General features: G+C 52.7%; 1 protein-coding gene across 1 annotated transcript in view; it reads left to right on the top strand.

The window, feature by feature from the left end:
- Positions 1-7,354: 7,354 nt before the first annotated feature.
- Positions 7,355-19,922, top strand: part of TWIST2 (twist family bHLH transcription factor 2) — a 51,732-nt gene continuing 39,164 nt past the window's right edge. Inside the window, exon 1 of the mRNA XM_041768310.1 lies at positions 7,355-7,993. Coding sequence (XP_041624244.1) covers positions 7,476-7,958 — 483 coding nt within the window. The 5' untranslated portion in view covers positions 7,355-7,475 and the 3' untranslated portion in view covers positions 7,959-7,993. The remainder of the gene's footprint in view (positions 7,994-19,922) is intronic.

The following is a 19,922-nucleotide window of genomic DNA, read 5'->3' as shown; positions in this document are numbered from 1 at the left end:
CATGGTTCCCTGGTTCTGTAGTTCTCTGGTTCTCCAGTTCCCTGGGTCCGTGGTTCCCTAGTTCCCTGGTTCTGAGATTCCCTGGTTCCCTGTTGCCTGGTTCCATGGTTCTCTGACCCCGTGGTCTCCAGTTCCCTGGTTCCCTGGTTCCCTGGTTCCCTGGTTCTGTGGCTCCTTGATTCCGTAGTTCCCCGGTTCCAGGTTCTCCAGTTCCTGGGTTCTCTGGTTCTCTGGTTCCCTGGTTTTGTGCTTCCCTGGTTCTCTGGTTCCATGGTTCCCTGAGTTCCCTGGTTCTGTGGCCTCATGGTTTTTAGTCCGTGGTTCTGTGGTTCCCCAGTTCCTTGGTAGGCTGGCAGGGCTTCTACAACTCTTTGAGACAGGCAGAGGCTCCTAGTTGGCTTTCCTTTTCCAGCTGCTCTCAAAGTAAGTAAGTCGGTCACCACCTCTTTCCTTAGACCCCTCCTTTGGTTCCCATGGCCTCCACCAGGAAATCTAAACTCAGTAGCTTGTCCTATAAGATCCTTGAGAGCCTGGCCTCTACCTCCTCGGTGGGACCTCCTCGCACCACAGTGGACACTCCTCGTTCATCCAGCATCTCTCCCAGTGGAAACTTCCCCACCTTCATGGCCCAGCCTGCCCCTCAGGTCCCACCCTATCATGAGAGCAGCCATATAATCCAGCTGGTTGATTAGGGCCCTTGGGCCCCAGGACACATGGTGAAGTCCAGCCAGTCAGGGTTCTATGCCCGACATCTCTGCTGGAGCTAGAGAAGATGCTATTTAATTAGCATTGCTGTCCCTGGAGGATATGACCCTGGAGCACCTGTCACCTTAACGCACAAAGGGGAAAGCTCCTTGTATCGAGAGAGTGAGCTTCCTACATAGAGGGAAGCAGAGCTGAAGGATGGAGAAGGAGAAACGAGACACAACAGCATGGAAACTCCTGGATCCAGCTAAGCCTGAAGACAGCCTGAGCCTGACCTTCCTAAGTAGTGAACCAACAGATTCATTTTTTTTGTTAAGCACATTTAGGGTATATTTTTGTCACCTGCAACCACAACCAAGAAAGTGCTGGCCACCGATCCCTGAGGTCCCAGCCACAGAGATGTCCCCACTGCAGGGACACCATTGCATTTCACCCTCATGGGCGTTGACACACTTTCATCTCTGCTTGAATGCTCTTCTCTCTCTTCTGATGGTAGATTTGCTCTGTCTTTGCTGCTGTCTTTCCCAGAACCCCACACCCCCTGGTCTCTGTCCCCAGGCTTCTCTGAAGTCTGGTTCATACTTTTCTATATCCTGCAAGTGGCTGCACCCTGGAGTAGCTGTTTACGGGGCTCCTACTCCATGCCACTTCTCAGCATCATACTAAACACACAGTGATTATTAAAAAGGCTCTTTGTTAGTAATCTCCTGTCTTCGATCATCTTCTCCCCACAGGGCACAGCGGGGTGGGGTGTGTGTTCTCACGGGGGTGTAACCAGAGTATGCGGTGAGGAGAGACGTCCACCAAGAGTCCCACCTCTTTGTCCCCATCAGTCAACAGCACCTGCTGGGCTCCGTCTGAAAGTGTGAAGTTTGAAGAGGAGTGGCTGGGGATGGGATGGGGTGGGGCGGGGAGGAGAGGAGAGGGCACAAGATGTGAACGACAAATTTGAAGATTAAAAACAAACAGGGCGGGACAGCAAGAGTTTTTATCTATTTGAGCCAACTATTCAAATTATATTAAACAACGGAAATGAGGTTTCCATTTGGGTAACCAGGACTTGCATTTATGAGTTGCATTTCTTGCAAGGGGCTCAGGGGGTAGAAAGCATGCCTTCCTGATTCATGAATTAAAGTGAAGCTAAATGAAATCCAGCAACTGTGGATGATAACCTTCCCCACCGCTGCAGGGCCTCTGGTGGAGGAGGACGGGGAGGCAGGCTTGTGGGGGACCCAGCCCCACTGGGCACATGAGTGCTTGTCAGGAGAACAGAAACAGGAGAGAGGAGCTAGCTTTCACAGCCTGGGTTCCTGGGTCACTAGGTGGGGTTTCACCCCTGACCCCAGCCTGCTGTGGGCCACTGGGTCTCCTCCCCTGAGGGATCAGCAGGAAACAGCTGCCCCCCAGAGGCACAGAGACGGAGGGAGGCACAGGCCAACACGGGCACTGAGCCCCTCTGGAGCCCTGCAAGGTGGGCAGCAAGAGGGCCCAGCGGCCTCCTGCTCTCTGCACTTGCATTCAGCTTCTAAACAATGATGTCCAGCAATTTCCAACTGACAATGTCGGCTTGCACATACACGTTTATTTCTGCTCTCTCCCTTGAATCCATCTACAAGATGAAGGAACAGAAGAGGCAAAAACCCAGGTCTCAGAGGAAACAGGAGAGGAGTCCACTGCAGGCATGCTTGGGCAGGTGGAAGGAGGCTGGAGGAGCGGCGTCCCACTCCGTGGACGGTGGAGGCCCAGATGCCAGAGCTCAGGTCGGGGCACGGCCCAGACAGCAAGCTGGCTGACCCCATGCAGAAGTATCCCCACCTCTCAGCCACGTCAAGAGCAGATGCAACGGGACGCTCGGTGGCTCAGTGGGTGACTGTCTGCCTCCGGCTCAGGGTGTGGTCCTAGGGTCCCGGGATCAAGTACCGCATCAGGCTCCCTGCAGGGAGCCTGCTTCTCCCTCTGCCTGTGTCTCTGCCTCTCTCTGTGTGTCTCTCATGGGTAAATACATAAAATCTTTTTTTTTTTTTAAAAAAAAGCACATGCATGGTCTGGATCCCCTCCCCCATCCCAAAGATGCCAGGTGCGAGCCTCTCCCCCGCCCCCCAGACTCCGAAGGCAGGATGTTACCTTGGAGAATTCGAGCCAGAGCCCATTCAGATGAGGGTGCCCAGCAGTGGAGAGGAGAGGAGAGGAGAGGAGAGGAGAGGAGAGGAGAGGAGAGGAGAGGAGAGGAGAGGAGAGGAGAGGAAATGAGAAGGCCTGTACTGAAAACAGGGAGAATGTGTGGACATCCACATCCTGCATGGTGAGAGCTCCTCCTAGGCCTCTTCCCCACCCTGGGTGCTGGGACCCTGGAGGGGAAAATCTACGCTCCAGGTCAGGAGGTAGAAGAATTCTTCTCCGGGGATAGTTCCAGTCACAAAGAAAACACTGGCAAATAGTGGGGATCCAGTATTGCCCTATCCCAGGGCAGACAGTCCATGACCCATGCGCTGTGTGGGGAGGAGCTGCCAGCGGCCCGAGTGACGGGGTGGAGTGAGCCCGAGCCCCAGGACGGGGCATCAGAGCAGTGGCAGGGCACTCTCACTGCCAGGCCGGACAGCCTTCCAGAATACGGTAAAGACAGGCCTTTACAAAAAGTGAAACGAGCCCTTTTGGGGTTCTGAGAACAGGAGAGTCAGGTCTGATTGCATCCGCATGGCACCATTTAACTTGTCCAAGTAGTACGTGCTGGATTTCCTGGGACTGGCTGCCAAGTCCAGAGGCTGGTGATTTGGTAGGAATCCCTCCTGTTAGTTAGCACGGATGAGGTTTGCAAAATGGTGATGTAATCCCACCATTCCGCCCTCATTTATTATCTGGAGTACATCTGCGGAGCAAGACATTTCCTCAACTCTTCTGTTACTTTGAAGTATAATTTGGTAAGAAAGGCTGGTTATGTGCTTGACTCTTTCTCTTTACTTACCAATTTTCAGAATCATGACTCAATTTCCCATCATCAGCCTAAGATGACCAGGAATTTTTTTTTATTTGATTAACATTATAAACTCATGGATTCTTTTTTTTTTTAACCCTCTGATGTGTCTCCACCGTTGTAGTTTTGCTCTGAATGATGCTTACCTTGCACCATCTTTGGCCTGTGGAGGCATTTTTCAGTGCACTCCTGGGTCCTGCCATGACTCAGCAGCCACTGGCCGCTTCCTCGCTTTCCAGCACAGCGAGATAGATGCTTCAGGCTTATCTTGCACAGGTTTTCCCCAGATCTGAAGTCAGCCCTTTCTTCCAGGAGAGAACACAGCTTGGACACTGGTGGTGCTCCTTGCCACTGGATCCATCCAAGTTTCTAGGTCTTTCCAGGGGTCAGGGCCAGGAAATGCACCGTTTAAGAGAAAATACATCACGAGTTGATACTGATACTTCCAACAAGTTTAGAACGACACAGTCCTGCCTAATTCTTTTCATTTCATATTTGTATCTCTTTTCTTTCAGGATAGAAATTTTGATTTCTCAAAACTGAAACATAATAACTGACTTGCCTTAGCTCACAGTTTCAGAATGACAATAGCAATATTGTTACTAGAAACATACATTTTTCGCAGTTCCTCCGGCCACCCTTGCAGTGGATCCCCGCAGGGTCGAATGACAGTGTTTACCGTTTTCAATGATTCCTGGGTGCTGTGGAAGCCCTGAGGGGAAAAAAGTTAGGTACCTTGTCTCATTCTGCTTTTGACTGTTAGGGGTTTTTTTTTTTTTTCCATTTTGATTCAGTTTTCTAAGTAACTTTGTAAAACATTTGTATGATTCTGAAGCCAAATCTATAAAACAAAGTTTATGCAGAGGAGCCTGGCTTGCATCGCAGACCCCTGCACCCTGTTCTCCCTCGCCCATTCTATATGCCATGGTTGCTCTTCTCACTCTTGTTTTTACCCAAATTTGGTCTGTATTCAAAGTCAAAAGAATCATAATAGGAGTTTGTGGCAAGGACAACTTTGATTTGACCTTAAAGGCATCAAAGCGTGTCAAAGGCCAATGTCAGTCCACATTACAAGCGAATGTTTGTGATGTCAAGAAGCTGCACACCCTGAGGACAGCCCTCGCGTGCACCTTCTAGACCCCAGTCCGGAGGCGGGGTCTCAGGCAGGGTCCTTTGCAGAGAACAGCCCACACCGGCTGCTCCACTCAGGAAGCAACTTATCAGAGGACGTGATAAAACTGCTGGGAGCTGAGCAAACAGGCTCCGGGCAGAGCTCACGTCCAGATCATACAACAGCACTGGAGCTGCTGCCTCGCTGCACCAGGAAAACTGGTTCCAGAACCATCCTGGGGTGGCGGAGCTGCTGCCACTGCACGGCCGCTCCTGCTGTGCTTACTCCTGAAAACTGATGCTCATGCCCTAACTCCAGACATCCAGAGACCACACACTGTGCTGCCGAGCAAAACCAAACACATCCACCTCTGGACTTAAAAGGGCAGGGCAGGGTGGATGGCCCTCTTTCCCCTACACATCCCAGGAGAGCACTCTTACAGACCAGGGCTGCCACAGTCTGAAAAGGGTCATCTTGGCTTTCCCTGCCCTGCAGTGCTGGAGGGAACAGAAGAACGATGGGCAGGACAGTGGGCACCCACCCACCCGATGCACGGGGAGGAGCTGTTTTGGTAACATTAGATGTGCAATAGTAGAACCGTTACTATGAAGACTTGTCCTATGCCTTCCTGAGCATTTTTTCTGGGTGGTGGTGTGTGTGGGTGTGTGTGGGGGGATTTTAAGGGGATTTTTTTTCAAAGGCGACTCTTGCCTGTATGTGATGTGTGGCTTGGACATTAGATTTCAGCCTTTTGTTGGTATGCCTCTACCCTGCCAGTGTTATTGCTGTAATTTAGGCAAATGACCGGTTTTTAGATCCGACTTCCAGAAATTGTTCTGCTGCCCATCATCAGCAGGGAAGACAGAGATGGGGGCGTGGAGCAGAGCGGGGGTGGGGGGGACAGGATCTGCACCTCCTGAAATGCCCTCCAGCCTCGGGAGCAAGTCTATCAACCGCATTCATTTAAGCTGGGCCCAGACGCAAGATGAGCAACACACGGAGTTGGTGAAAGAGCAGGGGCGCACGGTCCAAGGCGCGGCGGGGAGGGCGCAGGCCCCTGGGGCGCGGGCAGCCCAGGGAAGGCTGCGCCCCAGGCCGGGACGCTTCCCTCGCCGTCTCCACCATCCTTCCATTTGTGCATTTTAGGAGTCTGGGGAGGGATACAGAAAGCCAGATAAACCGCGAGCCTTCTCAGAGCAGGGGCGGGTGTTGCTGGGCGCGGGGACCCCCCAGGACCCTGAGTCTAGGATCCCGAAGCCCGCGGCGGGTGCGGATCTGCGGCCGGCGCTGTTCCGCGGCCACCTCCGCCGGAGGGCCTCCCGGTGCGCGGCTCACAGCCGGGGAAGGTCCCGGGGAGCCGCCGGGCTCCGACGCGGTGGCCGCGGAGGCCGAGCGCTCCCGGCCCGGAGTTCAACTTCAATAAAAGGGCCCAGCCCGCCCTTGATCACGCGGCTTGCCTGACAGCCCGGCTCAGGCCCGGGCCTAATTGAGCCCGGGTCACCTGGGAATAGGTTCAAAGGCATCAAAGCCGTAAACCACCTCCAGGCCCCGAGCCAGAGCGGCCTGGCGAACAAAGAGCCCCCCCCCCCCCCAACCACTTCAAACGCGCCCGCGCTCGGCGTCCAGATGGCGCGGGGCCGGGGTCCGCGGTGTCGCCCCCCGCCCAGGCCAGGCCCCGCGCTCCCGCCGCCCCGGGCCCTCCGTGCAGCTCCCCGCCTGCCCTCCGGGCCCTGCGGACGCGCGAAGCCGCGGGGCGCGCCAGCCAGGGACCCCGCACCAGGCACCGCAGGCCGGGCCAGCAGGTGGGCGCCGCGGGCCCCCGCGCTCCCGCAGAGGCTCGCTGTGCGCTCACGTTTGAAAGCGCCTGGAAGGAGGGTCTGCAAAGGGCGTCGGGGCTGGGGATCCTCGGAAAGCTGCGGAGAGAGACGACACCCAAGACAAAGCCCGGGCAGAGGCTTCGCGTGTGCACGGGTCCCCGCGCGCGTGCGTGGGCAGCGGCGTCTCGGGGGTCTGGGCGCCGCGGTCTGGGCGCGGGGACCCCCGCCCACGCACATCCTCCTCCCGGGACTGAGTGTTCGGGCCCCGGCGCTGACTCGCGGCGCTCGCGGGGGGCTGGGGTGCCACCGAGGAGCACCCCGGGGCTCCCCGCCGCGTGCTCACCTCCCGGGAGCGCATCGAGGGTCGGACTGGGCTCCCGCGCCCCCGCGCCCCCGCGCCCCCGCGCCCCGGGGAGCTCCTGCAGCCCCAGCGGGGCCCGGGCTCCACGTTGCGGAGCAGACAAAGCGGGTCGGCAGTGCCCGCGCCCCGGGGCGGCCGGAGAGCGGCCCGAGCTCCCGGCGGGGGCGCGGGCGGCGCGCAGGGGCCCGGCCTCCGGGGTGCCCGCCGCGGCCCGAGCCGAAGGGGGAGGCAAAACTGAAAGTGCCGCGCCGGGGGGCGGGGGCGGCCGGCGGAGGCCCCAGAGCTCGCCCAGCCCCCGGCCGCCGCGGCCAATCAGCGCGCCGCCCTCGCTCCTGACAACTATTTAGCAACCCAGCCCGGCTAGAGTTTCCAAAAAAGTTAGAATAACTTCCTCTCCCGGAGCCCTCGGTTTTGCACAAGCCGGCCCTGGACCCAGAGCCTCGCGGGCAGCCCGGGGAGCGCGCGCTCGGCGCCCGGCGCCCCCAGCCCCACGCGCGCCGGGCGGGCGCCATGGAGGAGGGCTCCAGCTCGCCCGTGTCCCCCGTGGACAGCCTGGGCACCAGCGAGGAGGAGCTGGAGAGGCAGCCCAAGCGCTTCGGCCGGAAGCGGCGCTACAGCAAGAAGTCGAGCGAAGATGGCAGCCCGACCCCGGGCAAGCGCGGCAAGAAGGGCAGCCCGAGCGCGCAGTCCTTCGAGGAGCTGCAGAGCCAGCGCATCCTGGCCAACGTGCGCGAGCGCCAGCGCACCCAGTCGCTCAACGAGGCCTTCGCGGCGCTGCGCAAGATCATCCCCACGCTGCCCTCGGACAAGCTCAGCAAGATCCAGACGCTCAAGCTGGCCGCCAGGTACATAGACTTCCTCTACCAGGTCCTGCAGAGCGACGAGATGGACAATAAGATGACCAGCTGCAGCTACGTGGCCCACGAGCGCCTCAGCTACGCCTTCTCCGTGTGGCGCATGGAGGGCGCGTGGTCCATGTCCGCCTCCCACTAGCGCCGCGCCGCCCACGTCCGGACCCGCGCGCCAGGGTAGGTGCTGCGCGCGCCCCGCGCCCTGGGCAGCCGTGGGGGCAGGCGGGCGGCCCGGCCGCGCATCCCTCCCGGGGTGGGGTGGGGTGGGGTGGGGTGGGGTGGGGGCCGCGGCGGCGGGGTGCGCTCTGGCTCGCAGCCGCGGGGCGGGGGTGCCCGGGGCCCCGTCGGGGCCTTCTGCGAGCTCCCCTGCCCCGGGGTGCCAGTCGGGAGCGGGGGCGACGGTGACAGCGTCCTTCGCATCCTCGCCGGGGCTGCGGGCGCCTGTGGGTGCCGTCGGGCGGGGGGCATCGCCGGGGCCGCCCGCAGGGGCAGAGGGAGGGGAGGCCGCTGGCCCCCGCGTGCGTCCCCGCTGCCGGGCGGGCCTGGCTGCGGCCGTGCGCTCTTCCCGGGGAGCCGCGGAGCGCGTGCGGACGCCCGGAGTGCGCGGACGGCTGCAGCGGGGCGTCCAGGCCGGCGCCCCGGGGGCCGAGCGGGCCGGGTGGGCGCAGAGGAGCGGGCCGGCGGCCAGGTGTGCGCTGGGGAGGGCGCGCGCGGCGGGCTGCGGGGGACACTGCCCTGCGCGGGGGGCTCCGGGGCGAGCCCGGGTCGGCCGTGCGCCGGGAGCGCGGCAGCCAGTCGGAGCGCCTGGGCCGGGGCTCGAACCGCGCTGCCCGCAGGCAGGGGGGCCGATCCGGGGCTGCGAGCCGCTGGCTCGGCCTGGAACCCGGAGGGTCTGGGAGGGTGCGAGGGGTCCAGGCTGGGAAACAGGTTTGCGGCAGCGGCGGCGGTGCGGGCGGCCCTGCGCGGGAGCAGGCGAGGGGCTCGGGCTGCCGAGGGCATTTGCAAAGTCGGGTGCGCTCCGGGAGAGCGCTCAGGGCGCCCTGCGCCCGCTCCCTTCCACCAGACACCTCGGAGGGCCCTTCAGACCAACTCTCACCCCGGAGGCGCAGTCCTTTCCAGAAGGCTCTGCGAGGCTGGTGGGCATCTCCCTTCCAAGGGCTCTCCAGGGCAACGCCAGATGTGTCGGGGGGGAGGGGGTAGAAATCCTCACTACTTCGTATGCTGCAGTTTCTCGCTCATCTTGCAGTGTTTTTATAAGTCTCTACTTCACACAGAAGGAATTTAGATTAATCCAGAGCGTGCCCCCGCCCGTTCTCCCAAACATATCTATTTCTTTTTCTTTCTCTCTTTTTTTTAATGTGGTTCTCTAATATCTGCAAATGTTTTTGCTGTGGTCGCACAAGGCAGATCTAGCGCAGGTGAATTTTGTTTTTAAAGTTTTTATTTCTGCGCCACTGAAAATTCTTTTGACGAAATTGCCCCCCCCCGTAAGATAATGATCGTTTTATAGGTTTTTTTTTTTTTAAGAAAGAATTTTTTAGCAGAGAATAACTTATGGGAATCTCCTCCTATCTTTGTCAAAAACAGATGGAAAGTATCTCAATCACATATTTCTCTAGGAAAGAAAGTTTGGATTGGCTGAGTAGTAAAATGCTACAGGGGGATAATACATTAATTCTGGGTTTTGCTGCCTAAATTATGAGCTTCCATTAGTTAATTCCATTTACCCTTTATACCATCCATAGTTTACAGGACATCTGAAGTAAGGACAAACAGATGAGGAATGTCATCTTTGTAAAGCATACATGTATAGCTTTGTTTAAGAAAAATGTCAACAGAATTATCATTAAGACTTCCCTCCAGAAAATTATTTGAAAGCAAATACCAGGAGATAGTACCTTAATGTAAAATTTAGTAGGATCATTTAAAAATCATTTTTAAATAACCACGTTCCTCAAACTTAGAGAATCAGAGCTCACACTTAAAGATTATATAAAAATAAAAGGCAATACTTTATTAACGTGTTGAGAATTTGGGGGGAAAGTCCTTAAAATATAACAGGTAACATATTCAGCTGGAGAACGAATGATCTATATGGGGGTCTAATTATTTTTATTTTTATATACTTGAATATAACTAATTCCAGTAAGCCAGTTTCTTTAGGTAGGTTGGTAACCACTCTCTACAAGAAGAGAAGGGAAATGTGGACATTTTTGATACACCAATAACTCTGGACACGTCTTGTTTTCACTTACCAGGCACGCTGGGCAAACATTTTTGTATTTTTTTTAAATCACATCAGTCTCTGTGAATATAAATACAATCTTGATTGGTCCGATTTCCTGAAAATGTCACTAAATGGCATTTGTTATTTACTCGTAATATTTTAAAGAGGTGCTAGTTCTACGTACCAGCAAAGAATTTCTAGACCTTTCAGTAAGTTGCGTGTGATTTTAATGTCTTAATATGAGGAGTTTTCACATATATGACAAAAGCTGCTTCCAGACGAACAGCAGCAACCGTAAAAAGCCTAAATTGTCCCTTGATATAAAGAGAAGCACAGGAAATGGTGGAGTTCGGCTGGTGCTAATATTTAGCCTGACTTTCTTCTTTGGCCTAGTTTTCAAATATACACGTACACAATAAATCAGGTGTCGTTGGGCAGTCAGCTGGGTTCATCTAATTGGGGAAAAATATCAAAATAAGTTTTTAGTATTCTCATTAAGTGCCTCAGCTTTAGGAACAGGGTCAGGGGCACCTGGTTTGGGGGAAGGTGACGATTATCAGACATTTTTCCTATTCTCTGCTTTGTTGTTAAAGAAAACAAATCTTCCCTAACTCCTGCAATATGCACAGATTTTTTTTAGTAGGTTACTGTACTCAACAAACCACTTTTTTTTTTTTTTTTTTATCCTCTGAGAACTTTCTTACTTTGGAGAAAGGAGTATGATCCTCTCACCCTCTAAAAAGTGGGTAAGCCTGTTGCTGAACATTTACTTCTTGGAGGTATTTGTTAACTTGCTGTATTTGGAATGCTAGCTGGTCTCAAAAGCAAAGTAATTCTCCATGAAGAACGCACATGCAGAATCCCAGGAGAGATTTTGATTGATCAGAAGACGTGGAATGAAAGTCTGAGCTACCTGAAATGCGAGTATTGCTTTGTTATAAAATACCCGTCAATGAGATCCAGTATAGGGAGCTGATCCCCGTGATGTGGGTATTTTCTTTAAGTGTCTGTGGTTATTCTTTCAACCTTGCATGAAGACGTCTTGCTACGCATCTGGCCAGCGTGGGGGCTGGAGGGATGGGACTTTGAGAGTGGCTGTTTGAGGTCATTTGAAATATAGTACTTTATTGAGGTTTTCTGAAAACTGTACTATTTTCAGACAAGTCTTGAGCCTGAAAGAATTGAGTTTCCATCATCTTTGCTTCACTGTATTCTGGATGGACGGCACAGATGCCAGATTCCTCTTGCCTGGCAAAAAAGACCATAAAGTAAACTCTTTCTGAGCAGAGCACTATAACTCATAACTTTAGTTTAAATCTGGGCTTTAAAAAAAACAAATATTTTAATAAGCCAATTTTAAAGGCTGAACTTTTATGACAGTTTTTAAGCTTAGTATTTATATTAATCTATTCTCACTGGTGTCTTTAAAAACTCTGTGAATTCGTGCTGGAATGTCTGTTTATGTTTGTGTCTTTTCCTGGGAAAGGATAAATGTGCTGCAAAAAGCAAACCAAATACAAAGCTCTCCACCAGCAAAGAGTTCACGAATGAGGCAATAAAACTCAAAGAAGAGGTGAATAAGTTACTGTAGCCAAGAAGCAGCCATAAAGGAGAAGTAGAATCTAAGGGACACGGACAGGATGCATTCACAAGAAAAGCCGAGATGGAGTAGTAAAAACAGGGACTGTTTAAAAAGACACTGTGCAGGGTCACCTGAGTCTACACGTGTGACAAGATTGTAGAGAATGAAACACACACACACACACACACACACACACGAGTGCATGTAAAACTGGTGAAGTCTCAGGACTTCTGGAGATCATATCAGTGTCACTTTCCCGGTTGTGGCCTCGCATCAGTTTTGCAAGATGTTACCTTTGGGAGAAACTGAGTAAAGAGTGTAAGATACTCCCTGTTATTTCTTACAACTTCATATGAATCTACAGTTTTGTCAAAGTAAAAAGGAAAGATATTCCACGAGAATTTAAAATCTTTTCTGTATTCAAACAAGCAAATTATGTAAGGTATTATTATGCCTCATGCAGGAGTAATCAACTAAAAATGTGGTTTGAACCCAAATCCACCTTTTTCTCCTGATGTCATTTGCATGTTGTCCTTCTTTTCAAAATACGAGGAATCTCAAAATATTTCCACTATATAATTAAGGATGGCTCCTTCTCATTCTGAATCCCAGAAATCTGAGAGGAGAATTACCAATTAATACATTTTTCCCCTATACTAAGAAACAAAATATTTTTCAAAGAAATTTCAAAACCGACTGAAGATTAGCTTTTCAGATACTAAGTCGACCCTGACATGCACACACAATTCTGAAGCCCACGGTTTGAAAAAAATTATTCACCAAGAGGTTTAGAGATGAAAGTTTTAGTATTTAGAGCCATACATGCACCTCGAGGTGAGAGAGAGAGAGAGAGAGAGAGTGAGAGAGAGAGAGAGAACAAACCCTAAATTCAGTCACGGTTATTTTAAAGTAATATTTGTTTGTCCTGGGAACATATTTTGTGTTTAGTTCAGTAGTAGACCTTTGAATGCAATTTAGCTATATTAAATGTGCCTTAATTTAATGTTTGTTTTGGAATGTGATACAGTGATATTAACGATGTGATTTTCGTGCTGATGTAAACTAGGTCACAATGGGATTTGTCCCCAGTGATTACTAATAGTGGTCATGCTCAAGGAGAATTGAGTCAGGAACTGGAAAAGCCTGACTCAATTCCAACATGAGAGAAATTTTTAGTAGTTAATTGAAAATAGAGTCATTTTTGAACGCAAACGGTGTTATTTTACATGCGTCTAACGTCTGTATTGTTTTTGTACATCTCGATTGTTCGGAATAACATGAGCCTGTGATTATGTGTAAGAAATCGGTGGCTGAGAGTGCTCAGGGCACGGGGTCTGTGGAGTCTGTTGCTTAGCACCCATGTCCCATCCCCAAACGCTTTCCTCTGTCCCTTGACCAGGGGAAGGTGTAGATGACCCCAGCTTCTCATGACAGCCCCTGTAGAACTGTAACTTGACTTCTTAAATCCTAAGATTGCTACCTTTAAAATTGGCACATGCCAATCTGGTTCTGCAGATCAGAATTTCCCCCATCAGTTAAATGAAGGATAGTCCAAAGAGCTTTCAGTTCTCTAATTCATCTATTCTGGAAAATACTTTTTCTTTTTAGCTCACATCCAGCCTTTAAAAAAAAAAAAAAGTCATTTGCACCTTTTGGGGGAGGATTGCAAATTTAGTCACATTGTCTGACATTAGATTCATATTTCCCACTGTTTAATTTTGACAGAGTTCACATTTGTTTTTCGGAATGTATAGATTTGGTACGTGACTGACAGGAGAGGTTTGGGCAGAAACCTTGATTTTAATTAACCCTTTGATGGTGACCAAACACCAAATCCCAACCCCATAGCTGAGGTTTGTGGTGTGGTCACAGCCAGAGCCTTTCCAGAGCGCCAGGCGGAGCCACTCAGCACAGGACAACCTAGGGCAGGTTTTCAGCTTTTTGCTTCAAGAGGGGAGGAATAGGGTTCCTTTATCTCACTTCCACTTGGAGGAAAAAAAAATGACCACACTTTTTGTTGTTAATGCTGTTTTTTTTACTGCCGTACAAATAAAATGCCACACTGACTTCTCTGTTAAAGTCTCTGAGTTTGTCCCTCTTCTTAAGAGATTCAAGGGATTTTTTTTCTTTTTTCTTTTCTTCTTTTTGCCTGCTTCAGCGGCAAGTGGGGCTCCAGGAGGGACAGCTTGTAAAATAAACAAACTCCCTAAAAGAAAACACAGGCCAATAGTTTATAGTCTCTGACTCTATCTACTGCCATGGTGGCTTTCTTTGTGTGTTCTACTTTGATTTAACATTCTGGAAGTCAAAATGCAAGCAGGCAGCGTCTTCCTTCAATCAAGAGCTCTAGAAATAAAGATTGAGTTGCTATTTCCTTTCCTTAATCTCAGTTCTTAAAGTAGATTTGGCTTGCAGGGAGCGCGGAGGGATCAGAAGTCAGAAGCCATTTGCCTTGTTTGGCTTTTTGGACCTCGAGGTGCAAAGTGCCTGTTAGCTAGAGCGGCCTGGCCCGGTGGAGGGCTAGAAGGCAAGCCGGCCTTCGGGCTTAGCCAGATCCCCACTGACTTCCAGAAAGCTGAGTGAACTTAAAATCCAGCTCTTCATGAGAGTGCCTTGATAAATATGTAGTGAGGTGCGTCTCCTTTCTTTGGGAAATGCCTGAATTATTGCAAATTGGAACGGAAAGAAGGGAGGGAGAGGCATGATTTTCCTGGAGACCTGTCCCTTTCATGTGATTGAGTTCCACAGATGAGCGACGTCTCCACTGAAGATTGATTTCCCCAAATTTAAACCATTCCAAGTTGCGTACTACGTATATGTTGGTTCCTAAGTAATTAAAACCGACGTTCCTCTCCTTCATGGTGTCTGTGTGCCTGGGTGGGAGCCCGAGACAGAAAGAGCTGATCCTTTGCACGTTGTTTTTTTCTTTTTTTCTGCCCAGTGAGCATTTCTTCTGCAGCCATGCCCCCTGCCACCCACTCCTACAGCCCGCACTCCCTCTCGTATTCTTTAACTGAGAACTCATCTGTGGTATTATTACCATTAGCCGAAGCCCATGTCAGTTTTCATATTATAATCAGTAAGGAAGGATGAACAAGGAGCCTGTCCTTCCAGGAATAGCACCATCACGCCCAGGGGATGAACACACCATCTCTGGGTTCTCCAAGTTGAGCGGTTCCAAGTGTTCGGGAAGCTCAGTGGGGCTCAGTGAACGATGTACACCCGGGCCCCCTGGCCCCCACCTCTGTGCTGGGTGACTCCCTCTCCTTAATTGCCCCCATTACTACTTTCTAAGAAAGTTGTTGCACTGATACTAGAACAGAAGTGTCCCAAACAGACGTCTGTACCCTAGGAAATCTGGTGGGTCCTGTTTCTGTTGGTTTCTCTTGTGCAGCAGGAGCTGCCTCATCCACCTATAGCTGCCAGGGGACCGGGTGGTGACCCCATGGGAGCGCCCACACGGGGGTTCTGTGGCGTCTTCATAGGCTGGGGCAGACCTCGTGGAGTCGTGGGGTGTGATGAAGAGCCCCGCACAGGGAAGGATTTCAAGGGCAGAATTGACTTGAGGTGGCTTGGTTGGATGTTAAAGTATTGCCAATTGCAAAAACTCTCATTTAGACTGCTTTTCGGGGGTAGAGGTGATCTTTTAACTAAACGACATGTGTAAGGTGGGGACTATGATATATTTATCGGCTCATCTCAAAGATTGCTATTATGCTACATTCGTTTTTGTTTTATGACATTTCCAAAAATGAACAATTCCCTATCATTTCATTGTTGAGCAGTTTAATCTCCTTGTGCGTCTCCAAAGACTCCATAAACATTAATCTATCATCTTACAATTTATAATACGGAAAAGGTAACTCTTTCAGGAGTGACAGAGTAGGAGAAAATGAGGGGGTGCGCAGGAGGCGTGCTGTGCGGAGACCCTCACAAGGGACGGGGGCAACCAAGGAGACCGGGGCCCCTTAGTAAGAAAACAGAAGGATCCAGGCTTCTGTGCACCTCCCAGTGCTGGCTGCCGATGGATCACCTCTTCCCTCAGGGTCCCCCAGAAACCGAAGAAAATGCCTTATCAGAATAAGCATGCTGCCTGCCTTCCCAGAACAATGAAACCCAGCAAGGTGGCCTCAATTCTTCTGCCTTAATGCCCCAGGCAGGAGGCTGCGGGGCCAGAGTGACTAGAGAAGGACCTACAGGGCTCTTGTGTCTTACTTGTTCCCAGGGGTCAACGTGGCTCTGCAAAGGGTATCAGAAATGTGCCAGGGTGGCTCCTGCCTTGGAGGAGCCTCCCCACCCCTGTCGCGAGATGCTTCGGGTGTCAGAGCACAGGGCCCTGACAGGTGGTCAGGGATGGACACACCTGCTTGACACCGGGGTGGGGACCCAAGGTCAGCCTGGGTGGGCTGGGCTGTCCTGGGCTGCTCAGCGCCCCTGTGTGGCTTGGAGGGACCCTCCGAGGACAGTGCAGGGGAGCAAGAGGAAAGGCCTCGAAGATCATTTATTTGCAAAGAGCTGCTCACTGCTCTGTGGCTTTCTGGGCCTCCAGGCAGGGCAGAGGCGGGCCGGGAGCTGCTCGCTGACCCCCACCTGCAGGTCACGCAGCTGAACGTCCCAGCGAGGTGAGCCCAGGGCTGACGAGAGCGAGCGGTGGCTCAGCATTTATTTCCTCCTCCTGGGTTCACACTGTAGAAATCTCCCCACCGCCAAATTCTGCACGAGAGGCCTCTGCTCATCCACAGTCGGCTTCCAGAAGGAGACGTCAACCTCCCACCCCTGAGGTCGGCCCGCAGAGTGCTGGACGGTGATGGGACATTACTTTCCCGGGGGTCACACCGGACGGGCCTGCTCCTGCCTCCTTCCCCGGAAGTGTGTCCGTGTGCAGGTTCTCCGAACCCCACCCTTGGCCAGCGTGTTGGGAAAGACCCAGCGCGCACCCTTTTATGTTAATCACACAATCTCACTTTCCCGGAGCCCCGAGAGGGAGGGGAGGGGAGCGGGCGGGCAGGTGTCCCTGGCCCCCCGGGGTGCTCCCCACCTTCTCCCGCGGGGCTGTGCACGCTCCCCCGGGCATCCCCAGGGCTCCTCCTGCCCGTGACTGCGCGCCACCCATGGGACTCTCCACGATGGATTTTGCAGTTTGTCGAAGTCACTGCCTCCAGAATAAATCGTATGGAAGTCTTTCCCTTGGGAACCGTCGCCTCCACGGTCTTTTTCTATTTTGGGGAAATTTTAATTAGACAGAAACCGAAGCCTGTTGCCTTTGCAGGAAGAGGCGAGGCTCCCAAGTTAATCTGTTGGGCAAACCCGTTGTCCTGCGTCCAGCGGGCCTTGGGGTGGAGAACATTCCTGCCCTCAACCCACGGTCGTGTGTGGCTTAGCAAGTTGTAGCCTCTCTGGGGACTATGTAAAGTGATGGGGTGGGTTCCTGACACCCTGCAGCTGTCCGTATCGTGGGAGTCAGTATGACCCAGGCACTCCCCACTAGCTGTACACCCCGGAGGGATTGAAGGCAGGGGCTCCGGGGAACAGGTGTGCGCGTGTGTTTACGGCAGTGCTGCTCACGATAGCCTCAAGGTGGAAGCCACCCCAACTGTGCCAGCTGGGGGAGAGCGAGAGCTCGGGGTCGCCCCACGGGGTGTTCTGCTCAGCCAGGAGAGGCCGCGGGGACAGCCACCGGCGCAGCGTGCTGCTGGCGGAGGCGACGCTAAGTCAGAGGAGTCAAGACACAGGAGGCCAAGTGTTGTGTGAGTCCCTCTAAACGAAAAATCCGGAATAGGCAAAAGTGGATTCGTGGCTGCCAGGGCCTGGAGGAGGGGGATTGGGACATGATTGCTTAATGGGTGTGGGATTTCTGTTTGGGGTGATGAAAAAGTTCTAGAAATAGATAGTGATGATGTTTGCACAATAGTGGGAGCGCCGGGCACTTAATTCCACCGGATTTTGTACTTGAAAATGGTCAAAGTGACAAATAGCATATTATGTGTATTTTATATCCCCCAAGACATGGACCGTGGGCCCCTCTGCTGCCCAGTAGGACGTGGGGGTGGATGTGGGCTAAACCCCCCGCTTCTCTCCGCTTTCCAGACGCGCTGCCCACGTTCGCCACGTGACTCTGTGTTTATCAGATGATTCTCCGCCTCGGGGCGGCCCTGCCTGGAAATGTTTCTCTTTCTCTTTCGTAATCTGTTTCCTAATGGGGACCCCCCCCGAAAAAGCACTCTGATCCCCCCCTGCCATTTATCCCCATGCTCCGATTTTAGCGGCATGTCATGATTCCTCCGGAAGCCCCTCCACGTGGACTGAGCTCTCACGTGCTCGGGGGCGATGGGCCGGGGGTGGGGGGCCCGGGTTCTGTGTGGCCTGCGGTCCACCCAGCGGCCCAGAGAGGGGGCGTTTCCTCATCTGGCGAGGGTGGCCCATGAGCTCCCTGGAGCCTGTCGGCGGATTGGACCCTTTGAGGCTCAGAGGAAACGTCAAGACACTGATGCTGACTTGATGGCTCCTAAAACGTGGGGCCTCTGGCTCGGGGCTGCTCCTCTCAGCGGACCCTTCTTTTTCCCTGGTATCACTTAACCCAGGGCTGGGGACGGAGCACAGCGCAGTGAGTGTGCTTTTGAGTGGCACGCCGAGGGCCGTGCCAGAGACGGGGTACAGGCCGGACCCTGGCATGAAATCAGTCCGGGCCAATTGGGCGGTTTTCTCTTTACTTTTTTTTCTCTTCTTCCTCCCCTGATCGCTTAACCCTTATGTGCCTCCTGAGCCCCCCGTGGGACCCTGGGGACCCACACAGGAGCAAGGGGCAGCGGAGGGGCTCTCCTCTGAGGGGTCCTCAGCCACGATCCAGTTCTGTTGTTTTTTAAACTCTACCACAGTCAGCCCAGAGATCGTGTTGGGCTCGTGGATTGCGTGTGTCTTGAGAATCCAGGCACATGGGCTCAGAACTGGGAGCAGACCCCAAGGAATCTTACCCAGGAGAGTCAGGTTGCCCAAAGCACAGCATGCGGTTGTGTCTCCATTCCTGGCCCTCTGGCCCCCCGGAGGGAAAACCTTCGGGAGGGAGGGAGACGGAGATCCCCCAAACCCTGACACAGAGGACTCCATGGAGAGACAGCAGGGTGGGATCTGCTTGTCTACTCCCCTCGTTATGCTCCTGGCCTCACAGGAGCCGGAGTCACCTCCACAAGCCAGGTGCATCCTGTCTCGGGGACCCCATCTGTCGACACTCAGCTGCAGAGTGGACACGCTTTGATATATTAGTGTGGTGCTCACATGGACAGCGTGGCACTCTGCTCTTCTCTCTCGTCACTTCTGCTTCATAGTGACCGAAGAGGAGGCATAGGTGTGCCCACCTGGGCGCTGTAGGCCGTGGGACATTGGGGCCAGCACTCCAGTCAAGACAGGGTACAAGGGGGGGGGACGTCCATCCCTTGACTGTGCAGTTGGTTTCACAAATACCATCCTGGTGACATGAACTAGGTTTAGCATCTTTGGGTGCACAACACACATGGTGCTCCCTCCCACCCTGTCCCCTATCCTCCTTACTGTCCCCTGAGCAGTTCAGGCCTTAGTATCACAATGACCTCAGTCTCTCCCTTAGCACATCTGCTGACAAAGCTGATAGAAAATCAGGCTTCCTGGTGAATCCCTGGGCATGCATCCATTTTACCCCATCCAAGCCTCATGGTTCGGTGGAGCATCGATCACCTATGACGTGTGGCCCCCCAGATGAAGGGCAGCAGGGACACCCGGGTCACTGTTCCATAGAACCCATCAGTGAACGTTCAGGGAACTTAAGTGACATTTGCTGATGGGAACCCTTCACAGCCTCTCGTTTCTGATCTTTCAAAGTAGAGTAAGCATAAATTAGGAAGGAAAAAAAATCTCTGATTAAATTAAAAATTGAAACTCTTGTATACCAAAAAACTATGATAACCAGAACTTTGAAATGAGCCAGGAAGGAAGCATTCACAATGTGTTGTGCAGTGAGTCAATATTCCTACTACACCAAAGCTCTTAAAAATCCGAAAGAAAACAAAATAATCACCCAGTAGGAAAAAAAGGGTGGAAATATGAATTCACAGGAGAAGAAATTCAGTTGCCCAATAAACCTAGGAAAGGTGTTCAACTTCAACAGTAACCCAAGAAATTAAAAACAAACAGGTGGTTACTTTTTTTTTTTTTTAAAGAAATTGGAAGAAAAGGTAATGATAATCCTGAGTATTGAGGCAGGTGTGAGGCACGGGGCCCCCTTGTCTTTGACCTGCGAAGATGAATTGTACAATCTTTACAAGGAG

This window comes from Vulpes lagopus, chromosome 8, assembly GCF_018345385.1.
Source record: "Vulpes lagopus strain Blue_001 chromosome 8, ASM1834538v1, whole genome shotgun sequence".
Lineage (NCBI taxonomy): Eukaryota > Metazoa > Chordata > Mammalia > Carnivora > Canidae > Vulpes > Vulpes lagopus.
Note: the sequence above shows the minus strand (reverse complement) of the source record. Positions and strands in the feature narration are given on the sequence as shown.